General features: G+C 35.4%; 1 protein-coding gene across 1 annotated transcript in view; it reads right to left on the reverse strand.

Annotated features, from left to right (window-relative positions):
• UGGT2 (UDP-glucose glycoprotein glucosyltransferase 2) overlaps window positions 1-14,911 on the reverse strand; it is a 200,708-nt gene that overhangs the window by 81,043 nt on the left and 104,754 nt on the right. The window contains exons 17-20 of the mRNA XM_036250132.1: window positions 10,547-10,711; window positions 10,061-10,184; window positions 9,873-9,971; window positions 7,425-7,519 (exon numbers count right to left, since the gene is read on the reverse strand). Of these exons, the coding sequence (XP_036106025.1) occupies window positions 7,425-7,519; window positions 9,873-9,971; window positions 10,061-10,184; window positions 10,547-10,711 (483 nt within the window). The remainder of the gene's footprint in view (window positions 1-7,424; window positions 7,520-9,872; window positions 9,972-10,060; window positions 10,185-10,546; window positions 10,712-14,911) is intronic.

Genomic DNA, 14,911 nt, shown 5'->3' on the forward strand with positions numbered 1-14,911 from the left:
CAAGTTTGTACTTTACCATGCAACATCTTTCACTGTCAAATTCTATGTTGCCTATTGAATACTGAAGGTGGCTATCACTGAAAAAGCCTAAAAACAATCATTTTATTTTAGTAACTCCAACTGCTTCACTTTTTTGCATAATGATTATTTTATAATGCAACACTTTGTTTATACTCTTCTTGTATATGTATATCTGTGAAATAACAAATACAAATATAAAACAAAAATGTAGAGCTTAGCAAATTAACCCATAAAGCTATCACCCAGGTCAAGAAACAGAGCACTGTCAAAAACATCTCATACTCCTGCCAGTAACTACATGCTCCCACTTTTCTAAAGACAACCACTATCCTGTCATTTACGGGAATAACATTCTTGCTTTTCTTTATAGTTTACCACCTAAGTTTGCATTACTAAACATTTCCATCTATTTTGAACTTCATATAAATGTAACCATATAGTATGTACTCTTTTCCCATGCCACATAATGGTTAAAATTTATCAACATTGTTTTGTGTAGGTACAGTTATTTATTTATTTATTTTTGGTGCTGTATAGAATTTCATGGTATGAATATACTCTCTTTTTGCATTTCTTTTTAAAAAATGTATCTTTATTATTGAGATTATTACAGATGTGCCCTATTTCTCCCTCACTGCTCCCGTCCACTTGGCTCCCCACCCTACCCTAGGCCTTCCCCACACTATTTTCTGTGTCCATAGGTTATGCAATATATGCATATGAGTTCTTTGGTTAATCTCTTCCTGCCCCCTGCCCCCATGCTGGACATTTGAATTTTTTGTTTGGTGCTCTACAAACAGAATATGCTTATCTCCAACTTTAGAAGATGCTCAACAGTTTTTCAAAGTAGTTGAACTAGTTTTCACTCTCACCAGCAACATATGAGAGTTCCATTACCCCCACTGATTTTTTAATTTAAATCATTCTAGTAGATATGTAAGGATATCTTATCAGGATTTAATTCACTTTTTCTCATCACTAGTGATATTAAACATCCTTCAACACGTTCACTGGCCTCTTTACTGATTTGACTATTTAATCTCTGTCATGATTTCATTGGATATAATTATCTTTTTCTTACTGACTTATTAGGGTTTGAGTTCTAAGACTTGAGTGTTTTGTTTGTTATATGTATGGAGATAACTTCTGCCATTCTGTGATCTGCCTTTTCACTCTCTTGATGATGTCTTCTGATAAAAAATAGTCCTTAATTTTAATGTAGTTCAGTTTATTGGTATTTTAACTCATGGATACTGGATTTTGTGTTCTGTTTTAGAAATCTTTCCTACTTTAAAGTTATCAAGTATGATATATGCATAGGTCTGTTTCTGAATTCTCTATTCTTTTTCCATTGCTCTATTTTCTATTCTATGAAACCGTCTTCAATTTTATAGCTTCATAAAAGATATTCAAATCCAGCAAAGCAATTATCCCATTTTCCTCTTCTTTAAGAATAGTTTAGCAATTCTTGGTGCTTTGAATCACTATATAAATTTGAGAATAAACTTGACAATTTCCATAAAAAATGCTAAGATTCATATTGGAATTCATCTGAAGCTATACACCAGTCTTGGGAGAACTAACATCCTTACAATGCTGAGTCTTTCCATTCATAATTATGGTTTATCTCTCCATTCATGTAGAACTTCTGAATTTTCTCTCACTATCTTGTTTTGTTACATTTGTTTCTAGTACTTAAAATTTTTGATACTATAAGTGATGTCTTCATTTAAAATACATTTCTTGTTTGTTGCAGCTCTTAAAGTTAATTCTTATATACTGGCCTGTTTATTCAGTAACCTTGCTAAACTAAAGAATTCTAATAATTTATGCATCTATTTATATGTATTTTCTGTATAAACAATTTAGAAACATGACAATTTAAATTCTTCCTTCTTGGTTTCTGTTTATTACATTCTTCACTGGTTTTGGATTTTTGTATCTATGTTCATAAATAAGACTGGCCTGGAGTTCTCCATTCTTTAGACATTTGGATTTGAAGTAATACTGATCTTGTAAAATAAGCTGGGATGTATTGCTTATGTTTCTATTCTCTGGAAAAAACTTTGTGTTACACTGATGCTTGGTATAGCTCAGTACTAATGTAATCATATGGGTCTGGAGCTTTCTATTTAGAACATTTTATCAACTACAGATTTAATTCCTTCTTTAATTAAAAACACCTTCTTCCTATCATTGTTATGTCCACAGGATCTTGAGTAACAACTCTTCTTTCAGTCATGGCATTGACTGAGTCTGCTTCTCCATTTTTCGTGAACAGTTTTATCAGGTATTTTAATCTAGTTTATTAATCTTTTCAAAGAACCAACTTTTGGCTTTGTGGACTTTTACTATATGTCTTCTATTTCATTACTCTGATTTTTTATTTTCCTTCACTTTCTTTGACAGACATTTAAGTTGCTATTTTTTTTTTTTTATCCTCACCCGAGGATATTTTTCCATTTTTTGTACAGATAGAGTGGGAGGGAGAGAGAGGAAGGGAGAGAGAGAGAGAAACATCGATGTGAAAGGACACATCGAGTGGCTGCCACCCGCACGACCAACCAGGGCCGGGGACAAACTGCAACCGAGGTACGTGCCCTTAGCGGGAACCGAACCCGGGTCTCTCCGGACCGCAGGCCGACGCTCTAACCGCTGAGCCAAACCGGCCAGGGCAAGTTGCTATTTTTATATTTTAAGATTTGTGCTTAGATAATTGATTTTACAAACTTTGTGTGTGTGTATGTGTGTGTGTGTGTGTGTGTATGTAATGACACAGATTTAGCTGTAACTGTCAAATTTTAATGTCATTCAAATTTTCATTCATTTCAAAAATACTTTGAAATATGCAGTTTTGTAACAACAGGTTACACAGAAACATTTCTCAATTTTCAAATATACAGAGATATTCCAGGTTTTTTGTTTGTTATTGATTTCTAACTTAATTACACTGTGGTCAGAGAATATACTTTATATAATTTTGATCCTTGAAAATTTTATAAGACTTGCTATAATTATAGCCCAGTATCTACAAATGTTTTTTAAGTGTTACATTTGTGCTTTCCAAGAACATATACTATGCATTTTGTACTTTTCTATCATGTCCATTAGGTCAAGTTTGATGATCTTGTTTTTCAAATCTGCTATACATCCTTATTGATTTTTCATGTACCTGTTCTGCTTGTTACTGAGAGAGGTATGTTAAAATTTATACTATCATTCATGATTTTGTTTCTCACTGATGTTTTGTCATGTTCTGCTTTATATACTTTGAGCTTATCCTCTGAGGTGAATTATTATGTTGAAAATGTTTTTCTGCAGGAAAAAACTGTAGAAAACATAGAGTACACTCTGGCTACTGTAATAGCCTAGAAGCAATGACATCCAAATGACAATGAGCATTCTTAGTGCCCAAAGCTGGTTTTCTAACTACCATTCCCACTAAAAGGAGTTAGAAGACTTGGAAAAATGGCAGATTATAGATCTGAGACAGACAGAAAATAAAGTGAGAAAAGGACATCTTTTTGGTCAGAAAGCAAGAAAATGTCCAGAAAAAGCACACAGAAGTCAGGTTGAAGGGGGTCACTAGCCAAGATGGTGCACTGTAAACATTTGAAGAATAAACTATGTAAGTGATAGAAGACACTGAAAACAAAAATCCATAAGCCAAATGATACTTGAAAATAAAAGACAATAAAATGTGTATTTGCCATTTATAGCGGTGACTTCTACACCATTTCTCTTCTTTGAAAATTAGTAACCAAATAAAAAGAATAAAGAATTTAATCTGGAATTTTAGGAATAATTTTATTTGTAATCCTGTTAATGAGAGAAACATTTCTTTTTTCAGAAGAATACTAGCTAATAAATGAATAATCATCTCTCTTTTGCAACCATAAGCAATTGATTTAGGCAAGTATCAGCAACAGATCCTAATCAGGTAAAAGGTTGTGGACAACAGGATATTCACACAGGATCAAAATATTCCTGAGTAGTTTAATTCCTATTTGAAAAAGGAAAAAATACATTCACAAAGTAGAGATTTAGCAATCACCACTTTATGCTTTAAATGTCCAGGCAGACAACCTGACATTTTATGTGCTTCAACAACAAGAGGATCATAAGAAGAAGCTCAATACATACAACGAGATGCTGCATATATACAGCATGAAGAAGACAGCATCATGTAAGAAGTCTTGGTTAGAACATGTTTAAACTAAATCTAAGCTTTAGATATAGCTACTGATATAGGGTAAAATATAAGGGCTAGAAGAACACGTTAAAAATACTACAAGTAAAATAATCAGTGGAATTTTTCTACAAAGCAACTAGCTTGGTCTCTAAAATGTCAATGAAAAAAAATGTGAATGGGACTGTTCTCCAAAAAAACACAATGAAACGTAACTATGAAATGCACTGTAGAAAACTTGTTTGGGTCCTGCTTTGAAAAAATAAGACATCTTTGTGAGAACAATTGGGGAAAATTTAATACTGACTTGGTACTAATAATGTGAGAAGTTTGCAGTTACATAGAATATCCTTTCTCTTGGGAAATGAATGTTAAAGTACTAACAAATAATATGTACTGATTTCTACAACTTACTTTAAAATGATCTAGATCTACTCCCCTCCCCAACCCCAACACATAATTAGATAAAACAAATATGGCAAGATACTAACAATGCTAGAATCTAGGTGTCAGTTATATAAGTGTTCATTATGTCAGTCTTTTGAATTTTATGTAGCAATGAAAAGAAAACACAGCCTGCAAAAAGACAGACTCAGGAAGACAAAAGGAGAGGCTCCAGTGAGATAAAGGCAGCAATTAAAACAAACTAGATGAAATAAAATTTTAAAAAAAAACCCTCAAAATATAATCCTGAAAAGAATAAAAATAAGAACTGGTATCATAGAAAATTCAATTAAGATACTAGATTAAGAGTCAGCAAAGTACAACCTATGAACACAATCCCACTTGGGGTCTGTTTTTATATGGTTCTCTAAGCAAAAAAATCTACATATAAAAGAAAAAGTTATGTGAAATGGCAGAGCAGCCAGAAGTTAACAGAGAGAATTAGAGAAAGGGACAGATAAGACCTGTCCTGGGATCCCCCAGCGTCTGTAAAACTTCACATAGGCTATGCAGGCCCCACTCAAAACACTCAGAATAGGGCCCAGGGCAGACTTGAAAGAATTCCCTGAATAAACACGCTGAATAAAAACTACTCTGCCTCAGGGCGAGTCTTTCAAAGTCAGGTTTAAAAATAAAATTACACGGTGACAGGTGATTACTAGAATTAGTGGGGTGATCACACTATAAGGTATAAAAATGTCGAATCACTATATTATGCATCTGAAACTAATATAACCAATATAAGATTATATACCATCTATACTTAAAAAAAAAAAAAAAAAAAGAATCCTGGGCAGTCTGTTAGGGCTGCGTACAAGCCAAAGGTTGAATCTTCTCAGGAGTAATTAAAAAAGTAAATTCCAAGATATTCTATGGATGAATGTGAGGCAAAATCGTAACATTTCTGAACTGTGGAAGTAATCTTTAAGTCAGTTACACATCCAAGAGTAAAGATGAAAATGTAACTGGCTATGGGGACTTAAGCACAACCTTTTACCAATAAGTGGCTTATGCTGACCCAGAAACATCCCCCAGGAAACCAAGATAAAAAATAAAAACAAGAGGGGAAAATCTGAGAATATCAGAGATATACAATTAGAGGGCAACAGACTTTATAGAATTAGTTCATTCACATCACTAAAAAAATAAACAAATTATTCAACAATAACAAGTACTCCTGGGGTGGTGATGGGGTGGGGTGGGGTGGGGGTTGTTACCAGTGTCCAAATATGCTACAGTGTATCATCTAAAATGTTTTGTTTTCAATTAAAAAATGATGAGACATGCAATATAAAAGGAGAGGGTGAATCATACAAAGAGGGGAAAAAACCCAGGCAATAGAAACTGTATTTGAGGCGCCTTAGATGTTGGACTTAACAGACATATAAATATGTTCAAAGAACTAAAGAAAATCATGTCTAAAGAATTAAAGAAAGGTATGATAATAATAATAAAGAGACAGAAGTTATAAGAAAGAACCAAAAGGAAATTCTGGAGTTGAAAAGTACAATAACTGAACTGAAAAATTCTCTAGAAGGGTTCAATAGATATGAGTTGGAAGAAGAAAGAATCGGTGAATTTAAAGATAAATCAATAAAGATTATACAATCTGAAAAACAAATTGTAAAAGGAATAAACAGATCATCAGGGAAATGTGGAACATCATTAAACATACCAACATATGATAATGGAAGAGCCATATACACTGTAACTACTGGGGAAAGGTAGTTGGTAAGCCTAAGGACCATGCTTCCAGAAATTTTTGAGAAGAGAAGGTAGAAGTTACTGTTGCTCCATAGATCTCAAACAACCTTTTTTGAAATGTGCTGGTCTGCAGGTCACTGAGGAGAGCAAGAATGTGTTCTGAGATTGTCTAATATGATATAAAAATTCTCTTAGCAAATGTTATTGTTTCATTTTAAATGTATTACTTATTCATGCCCTGGCCGGTTTGGCTCAGCGGTTAGAGCTTGGGCCCTCGGACCAGAGAGTCCCAGGGTTCAGCTCCTGCTAAGGGCATGTACCTCGGTTGCAGTTTGTCCTCGGCCCTGGTTGGGGTCGTGTGGGTGGCTACCAGTTGATGTGTCTCTCTTGCATCAATGATTCTCTCTCTCTTAAAAAAAAAAATTAAAAATAAAAATAAATAAATGTATTAATTATTCTTAATGTGATAACAGGGCTCCAAGATGGCCCCCAATGATCTCACCTCCTGGTACTCATACCTTATAGTTCCTTTTCATACTGAATGTAAGTGATCTGCATTACAAACAGGACAGTGTGGAAACGCAGTGCTGACTTCTAAGGCTAGATCATAAAAGACATTGTGGCTTGTGCCTTTATCATTCATTCTGGGGAAAACCAGCTGTCATTTTGTGAGGACATTTAAGCAACACTAAAAAAGAGGTTTATATGGCAATAGAATGAAGCACTGTGTTCACAGCCAGTGAGAAACTGAGGCCGCCTGCCAACAATCATGCAAGGAGCCATCTTAGAAGCCGATCCTCCAGCTCCAGTATAGCCTTCAGATGACAGTAGCCAAAATCCTGACTGCATCCTCATGAGAATCCCCAACCACAACCACTCAGCTAAGTCACTCCTGAATTCTTAAACCCCAGAAACTGTGAGAAAATAAAGGTTTACTGTTTTAAACTACTAAGTTATAGGGTAATTTGTTATACAGCAATAAATTTACACTTAGCTAATATAAAACAATTTAATAAAATATTTTGGTTCATGTTTCTCAGGTGTTTTTATCTAGGCAGATACTCACCATGTGCTTTAATGCATTCAAAAGCAGTTTTCTCCCAGATGGTTTATCAAAATCAGCAATAATCCAGAGAGTAACTGAAGAAATTATATCTTCATCTGAAAGTTTCAAATAGTTTAGTGAAACTAAATTTTTTTAAAATCGAACTTAAAAGCAGAGGACATACCCAGTTGGCAATATATATATATCTTTCTGAAAATAAGCAAACATTAAAAATTAGACACACACAGTGATACTTATAAAAATGCTAGAAATGTAATTTATGATATAAGCTTTATATAAATTCAGGTACCAAGAAGAAAGAACAGTCCCTAAAGGATACATCTGTGGGATACTTCTATGAGTAGAGAAAGTTGCATTATACTTATCATGGTTTCAGTGTTGGCAAACAAAAGTGCCTCCTAGCTACATCTGTAAAAAAAATGAATTAAAAATTTTATATATATATATATGTATATGTATACACACACACACACACACACATATATATTTATATCCAGATACAAAAAGCTTATTAGTAGATACTAAAAACAGCAGTATCTTATTAGCTTATGATCATTTAATTCAAAATGTCTAGCTTTTATTAACTTGGTCTAACTCACATCATCTCGTGCCATCAACATCAGTACAATTCTTTTTTTGAAAAATTTGAAAAGTTGGACGCCACAGAAAGAAACAATTTTTAATTCTGGCGTCATAGTTAAATGCATTTATTTCATCCAGCCTCAGTGTATAACATTGAAAATACTTGTCTGGTCATCATTAAAACCTATAGAAAAAGTATTCTTTTAGATCACAAGACCCACTTAAAACAATTATAAAATATTTGCTCTACTAAATAGCACATTCTTTCCAAAGAATAAAGGTAAAAAATTCTGATGCCTTCTTAATGTCAACCTTTGTACCAGAATAGGTGGTAAACTGAGAAATATCTCAAAAGTGCTAAGTAAATTTCTCACAATTCTTTATTTGTTTACATATTTATGTAAATGCAAGTAAGAGGAACTTAGATGTTTCTCAGTTAATAAAGTATTCCTTTAAAGTGCATGAGATTTAATCAGAGGACATTAATTATAGATAGCCTAACTTATTATGATGCCCCGAAGTAACTTCTGAAACACAACTCAGAACCTAATAAATGTTTATCCTATCTTTGATTCCAAATTTCTGGGGCCATCTGGTCCAAAGCTGGATTTTCTCCACAGTATTCTCAAAAACTGGTTATGTAGCCTCTGCTTATATCGCTCTCCGATATAAAAATTTATGTTTTACCACAGAGTTTATTCTATTTTTAGATCACTGTCATTGTTAGAAAGTTATTGCTTTATATACTGATATACAAATCAGCCTTCTTTTATGTACTGGCTCTCATTTTTCTCCCTACAGCTAAGCAGGCCAAATGAAACAAAGCAAAACAAAAAACAACCAAACTCTATCTTCACCCATCTGAATAAATCTTGTACCCTAAAAGTTCTGTGGCCCCACTCTACGTAGACTAAATTCTTTTTTTCAAATATGTTCCTATCTTGGTCTCCCCTCCTTTGGTGTGACCACCAACCTAAGCAAAACATCCACATTTTTTTCTTATAATATGTTTTTATTGATTTTTGAGAAAGAAAGGGGAAGAGGGAGAGAGAGAAACATCAATGTAAGAGAGAAACACTGATCAGCTGCCTCCTGCACACGCCCTACTGGAAATGGAGCCTGAAACGCAGGCATGTGTCCTGACCAGAAATCGAGCTGGCAATCTTTCAGTGCATGGGATGGAGCTCAGCTAACGGAGCCACTCCCGCCAGGCTCCACGTATTGTTTAATGAGAGTTCAGAACTATTCTCCTCTGATGTGGGAATTATATTTGGGGGGGGAGGGGTGGTGGTGGTGGCGTTAATTCTCACCTAAGGATATTTTTCCATTGAATTTTAGACAGAGTGGAAGGGAGGGAGGGGTAGAGAGAAAGAAAGAAACATCGAGGAGAGAGACACATCAATTGGCTGCCACTCACAGGACCTCTACCAGGGCCACGGATCAAACCTGCAACCCAGTTACACACCCTTGATCAGGAGCTGAAAAAGGACTCTTCTGTCCGCGGGCTGATGCTCCAACCGCTGAGCCAAACTGGCCAGGGCTGGAAGTTATTCTTTAATTTGTGCATCATAAGATATCAATTTACATAGTCTTGAAAAAGTTTTATCACTTTTGAATAAGGTGAAATGGTATACATAGTTTGCTTTAAAAAAAAAACTAAGATGAACCCTTCTGCATTTATAATTAGCTAGGATAGAAGGCATCATTTTCTTAGCACAACCTTTATATCCTAACAAATTACAAGCTTTCAAATTAAAAACCAGGTCTCCAGTCAAACATCAACATATAAAAATATATTATGCCAATAGCTTACTAAAATTACAAGTTTTTAAGAATAAATTCAGGAAAATAAAATATGCTTATTACCTTCTTGGGTTAAGTAATACATGTTCTCTGCAATTACAGCACTCTTATCTTGTGAATCCAAGAAAAAGAAAGTAGAGAAATCTTCAACATCTGCAGTTACTGAAAATTTTCATATTAAATAATGATGAATTAATAAAACATTAATTATTCAACAAGCATATAAAAAGTATATGGAAAAATTATTTTACCTGATGTAGATATTAAATTAAGGTACTGCCGTTCGGTGTATAAAATCAAAGGATTTATGCGGGGTACAACATTATTTTTATCCATAAGGAAATCAATTGCATTTGTTTGATCATTTAATGTGCCCTAAAATAACAAAATATTATTTAGGTAATACAAACATATAGGCAATTCATATGTCTATGTTTTAAAGTTATTCAGAGATTCATTTAAAGACTACTTAATCTAAAATAAATCAATAAATAGTATGTAATTTAGGATTCTCATAATAAATTTTCAAAAAAACTTTGAATTTTCTTTCCAATTAAGCAATTTTTAGATGTAATTATGCACAGATAAAGTTAATTAATTATTATTTTAAAGATCACTCCTAAATGATCAGGATGAAAATTTTTACAAAATTAACTTTTGTTATTAAAAGATTTCTTAATATAAAAATCATTTATATATATCATTTGTCATACATTTCCTCATGGATGCTTACCTACCATAAAAACTTCCCTTTGCAAATATATGGTCATATCCATCATTTTTTGAAGAATAATTCTTTCTAGTTCTTGAATATTCAACTCCTCATGGTTAAAGGATTCACCATTATAAAGAACTTGAGGCAAAGAACCCAGGCCAGTCATCTTATAAAAGGTTGCTCCTGCCTATTCAGTTCAAAAACAACAAAATATAGTTGTCTAAAAGAGAGTTACATAAGAAAAAGGGACACTGCCACATTTCATATGCCAGAGAAAAATGTTAATGGTGCTAATCTTATCCATCCTTTGCAAACATTGCTTACGGATATCATTTATCTACACAGAGCAAAGGTCAGGGAACTTGTTGCTTAGGGCCTGACTGCACATATCTAGGCTTTGTGAGCTATCAGGCCTGTGTCACATCTACTCAGTTCCAGTGCAGAAGCAGTGATATACAACACATGAACAAACATGGCCATGTCCCCCAAAACTATGAAAACAGGCAGTCAGAGGGCTAGATTTGGCCTACGGGCTGTGATTTGCTGACCCCTGATATAAAATATATTTACTTTAAAAAAAAATGTCATTCACCAGGATCAGAGATTCACTTATCCCTGTATTTGTTTGTTGTTTTTTTTTTTTTTATCCTCACCCGGGGATATTTTTCCATTTTTTGTACAGATAGAGTGGGAGGGAGAGAGAGGAAGAGAGAGACAGTGAGAGAAACATCGACGTGAAGGGACACATCGAGTGGCTGCCACCCGCACGACCAACCAGGGCCGGGGACAAACTGCAACCGAAGCACGCGCCCTTAGCGGGAACCGAACCCGGGTCTCTCCAGACCGCAGGCCAACGCTCTAACCGCTGAGCCAAACCGGCCAGGGCTCCCTGTATTTGTTTAATAAGCATTTACTGAATTCATGCCACCAGCATTAGGCTAGATCCTGTGAATACAGAGCTGAAAGTCTGCCCTCAAGTGGTTCATATACACACAAACAAAATCAGGCATGTACAAGAGACTATGGGAGCCCAGAAAAGCATCTAACCAAGCTTGTGTACAGAGATGAAGGTATCAGAAAATGACTCGGCTAGGGGATGACACCAAAAATATTAAAGGATGAGCAAAATTTGCTAGTGAGATAAAGTGGAGATAGACATTCCAAGTGAAAAGAGACACCCCAGCAAGGAATGGAGGGGAAGAGAGAATATGGCATATTTAGGCAATCACAAGTAATTTGCTGTGTTTACAGTGGGGAGAGTTATTATGGGGAGAGCTGTCAGATATGAGGTCAGAGATAGGCAGAGGCCAGACAATTCTGATTGATAAACCATTACTATACAATTCATTCATTTGCTATTCAGTACTATGTATTATTATAATTATTATAGCCAACACTCTCAATTACTCTATGAAGCTAAGTATTCTTATTACATAAATTTTTAGACGATGAAACAGATATAAAAACATAAAGTCATTGCCCTGGCTGGTTTGGCTCAGCGGTTAGAACATCGGCCCAAGGACCAAAGAGTTGTGGGTTCGATTTTGATCAAGGGCATGTACCTTGGTTGTGGTTCAGTCCCTGGCCCTGGTCCAGGTCGTGCAGGAGGCAACCAATCAATGTATCTCTCTCACATCGATGTTTCTCTCTCTCTCTCTCTCTCCCTCACACTTTGTCTAAAGATAAATGGAAAAATATCCTCGAATGAGGATTTAAAAATAAAAATAAAAAATATTAAGTCACTTCCAGTGTCACAGAGTTACTACATTTTGGAAACAAAATTTGTATTTAGATCTGTCTAACCAAGAGTCTGAACTCTTAACCACTGGACTATATTATCTCTGCATTTATTGGGCACTTAACTATATGTTAGGCTTATGAATGCCAATAAATGATATTCAAACTCTATCCTCAGAAAACTTATACTTTAACAGAGGTAGAGATGGATACATTAAACACAGGTGTGATTATAGTATACAGGGGTATCAAGAGGGTAGGACCAATTTAATCTAGGAAGAGGATTCATGACAATATAATCAGTTGTGCTTATTAACCCCCCCCCCCCCACACACACACACAGTAGCAACGATGCAAAGGAAGAAGGTGGGAGAGCATGTGCTGGGGATGACGCGTCAGGGGCTACTGCAATAGTATGAGGGGAGAAAAACAAGAGCCAGAACTAAAAGTTTCTGAAATATTTAGCTGGCAGAACTGTACCTATTGTTTCAGACAGTACAAGGGAAAAGCATATGTTTAGGATGGCATAGGTGGCCTGGGAGAATGATGATACTGCCCTCTAGGATAGGGCAAACAAGGAAAAACAGTTTGGGGTAACAAAGAAGATCATGGCCTTGGTTTCAGGTTCTTTTGATTTAAGATTTTTATGAGAAATCAATCCACTAGGCACTTGCATACCTAGGTAAGGACCTCAAGAAAGATGTCCCTTCTAGAAATACTGCACTCTTCTGATTATGATTTCCCAGTAGGCAATCTGTCCATTCCAAAAGTTTTAATCACAACAAATAAGCCAATGACACTGAATTTTATACTTTTAGCCCACACCTCTCTTCTGAGCTACAGACACATATATCAAATCATTTCTTTCATATTTCCTCTGGAAATCCTACAGGCACCTCAAATTCAATAATGTGAAAAAGGGAACTTTTGACTTTATGTCCCATTTGGTTTCCCTTCCACTCCATCTTGGCGATAGAATCACAACCCTCCTAATTAGCTGCTCAGCTGAAGCCTGGGAGTACTCCTTGACAATTTCTCATCTCCCTTTTACCTATCCAATCCAGTAGCAGGTCCTTCCTAACTCAGGATTGTACTTCCTAACTCAACTGTGTCCTCTGTCTCTACTTCTTCCAAAAGCCTCTAGCCCATCTCTCATCTCCTACCTACATGTTTCCTAAACCATCTCACCACATACAATTTTATTCTCCAATAATCCATTCTCAACAATGGAGAATTTAAAAAAAAAAAATGCATATCACTGTCCCTTTACTGCTTGATTTCTTTTCAGGTTTTTCACTGTTTCCAAAGTCTTCTACTGTTCTGAGTCCAAACGAAGTATTATTCACAAGACAGGATCAGGCCCCTTGCCTACTTCCCCAGCCTGTCGTAGGAACTTTCCTCCACAATGCAAGCCAACCCATGCTATTTATACAGCAGCAACATCAATTTCTCTTAGTTTCTTCACAATTCATGACCTCCTAAAATTTTTCTCTAGAATGTTAATCTACTACCACTTTCTTGTTTTCTTTCCTCCAACTCTTCATCTTACTTTAGGACTCGTCTTAAAAGTCACTGCTTCAGATAAATATTCCTTATTCCCATTCCAGAGCCCTCCTCTTTCATTCTGTTGTGTACCTGTGGGCCTCATCCAATGAACACTCATGTCCATCAATTTAGGGAATTTCTGTGTTATTTCTCTGATGCTTTCCTTTCCTTTGTTGCCTCTGTTCTTTCTGAATCTTCTAAATTGAGTGTCTAATTATTTACCTTTAATTCTTATTTTTCACTTTTTTTGTATGTACCATTAAATTTTTATTTTATTTTTAATTTTCAAGAGATCTTTGTGGTACTCTATTCTTCAACCTCCTGTGCCCAGAGCATTATACGTACTCAATAAATATTGGTTGAAAATACAAATAAAATTTGGATGAAGAGGAAATTATAGGAATATGAGTTTATGGAATAAAGTCCTAAACTCATTGATTTTCTTTGTGATATAGGAGTCAGAATGATTTCTTAGGCATGCAGAGGGAGGCAGGAAAGGGTCTTATGGGACTGATGAATGTTTAGAAGGATTCTGGGACAGTATTCATGAAACCAGAGGTAAAGCAGAGATCCTACACAGCTGAGCAGCAAAGGTGCCAGTTGAGTTTAGAGGAAGGGCAGGAAGGGCTACAAAAGGACATTCTTGGTGCTGGTGTGAGCAAGGGAGGTGCTGGTTTGTTCACTGCTATGTTTGTAAGGAAAATTCTGAATAGGTTGTCTGACCAATCTATTGACTATTTGGATACATGTGCAATAGATAGAAAACTGTGAAAGTGGGTAAAACTGTGGAGTAATTCTTACAGAAAAAAAAAAGTGAAGAAATGAAAAGACAATCACAGTATTTGACTTACTAACAAGGAATACTTAAAAAGTCACATACACTCTAAATATTCACTTAACCAAAAGGTGTTAAAAACAGATCCCTTAACCAGCTGATATGTATTGTGCATGTCTTACAAGTTCTTACTGTGCTGAAATGCTCCTGTGCCAGTTGGTAAGCAACAGCTGTCTTGGCACAGCCATCTCCCCACGAGAACCACCCTGACCTCTTTCCCAGACCCTCCATGTCAACATGTTTCAGTCACTAGAGACTAATTGGCTCAGC

Source organism: Molossus molossus, unplaced genomic scaffold (genome assembly GCF_014108415.1).
Source record: "Molossus molossus isolate mMolMol1 unplaced genomic scaffold, mMolMol1.p scaffold_m16_p_9, whole genome shotgun sequence".
Lineage (NCBI taxonomy): Eukaryota > Metazoa > Chordata > Mammalia > Chiroptera > Molossidae > Molossus > Molossus molossus.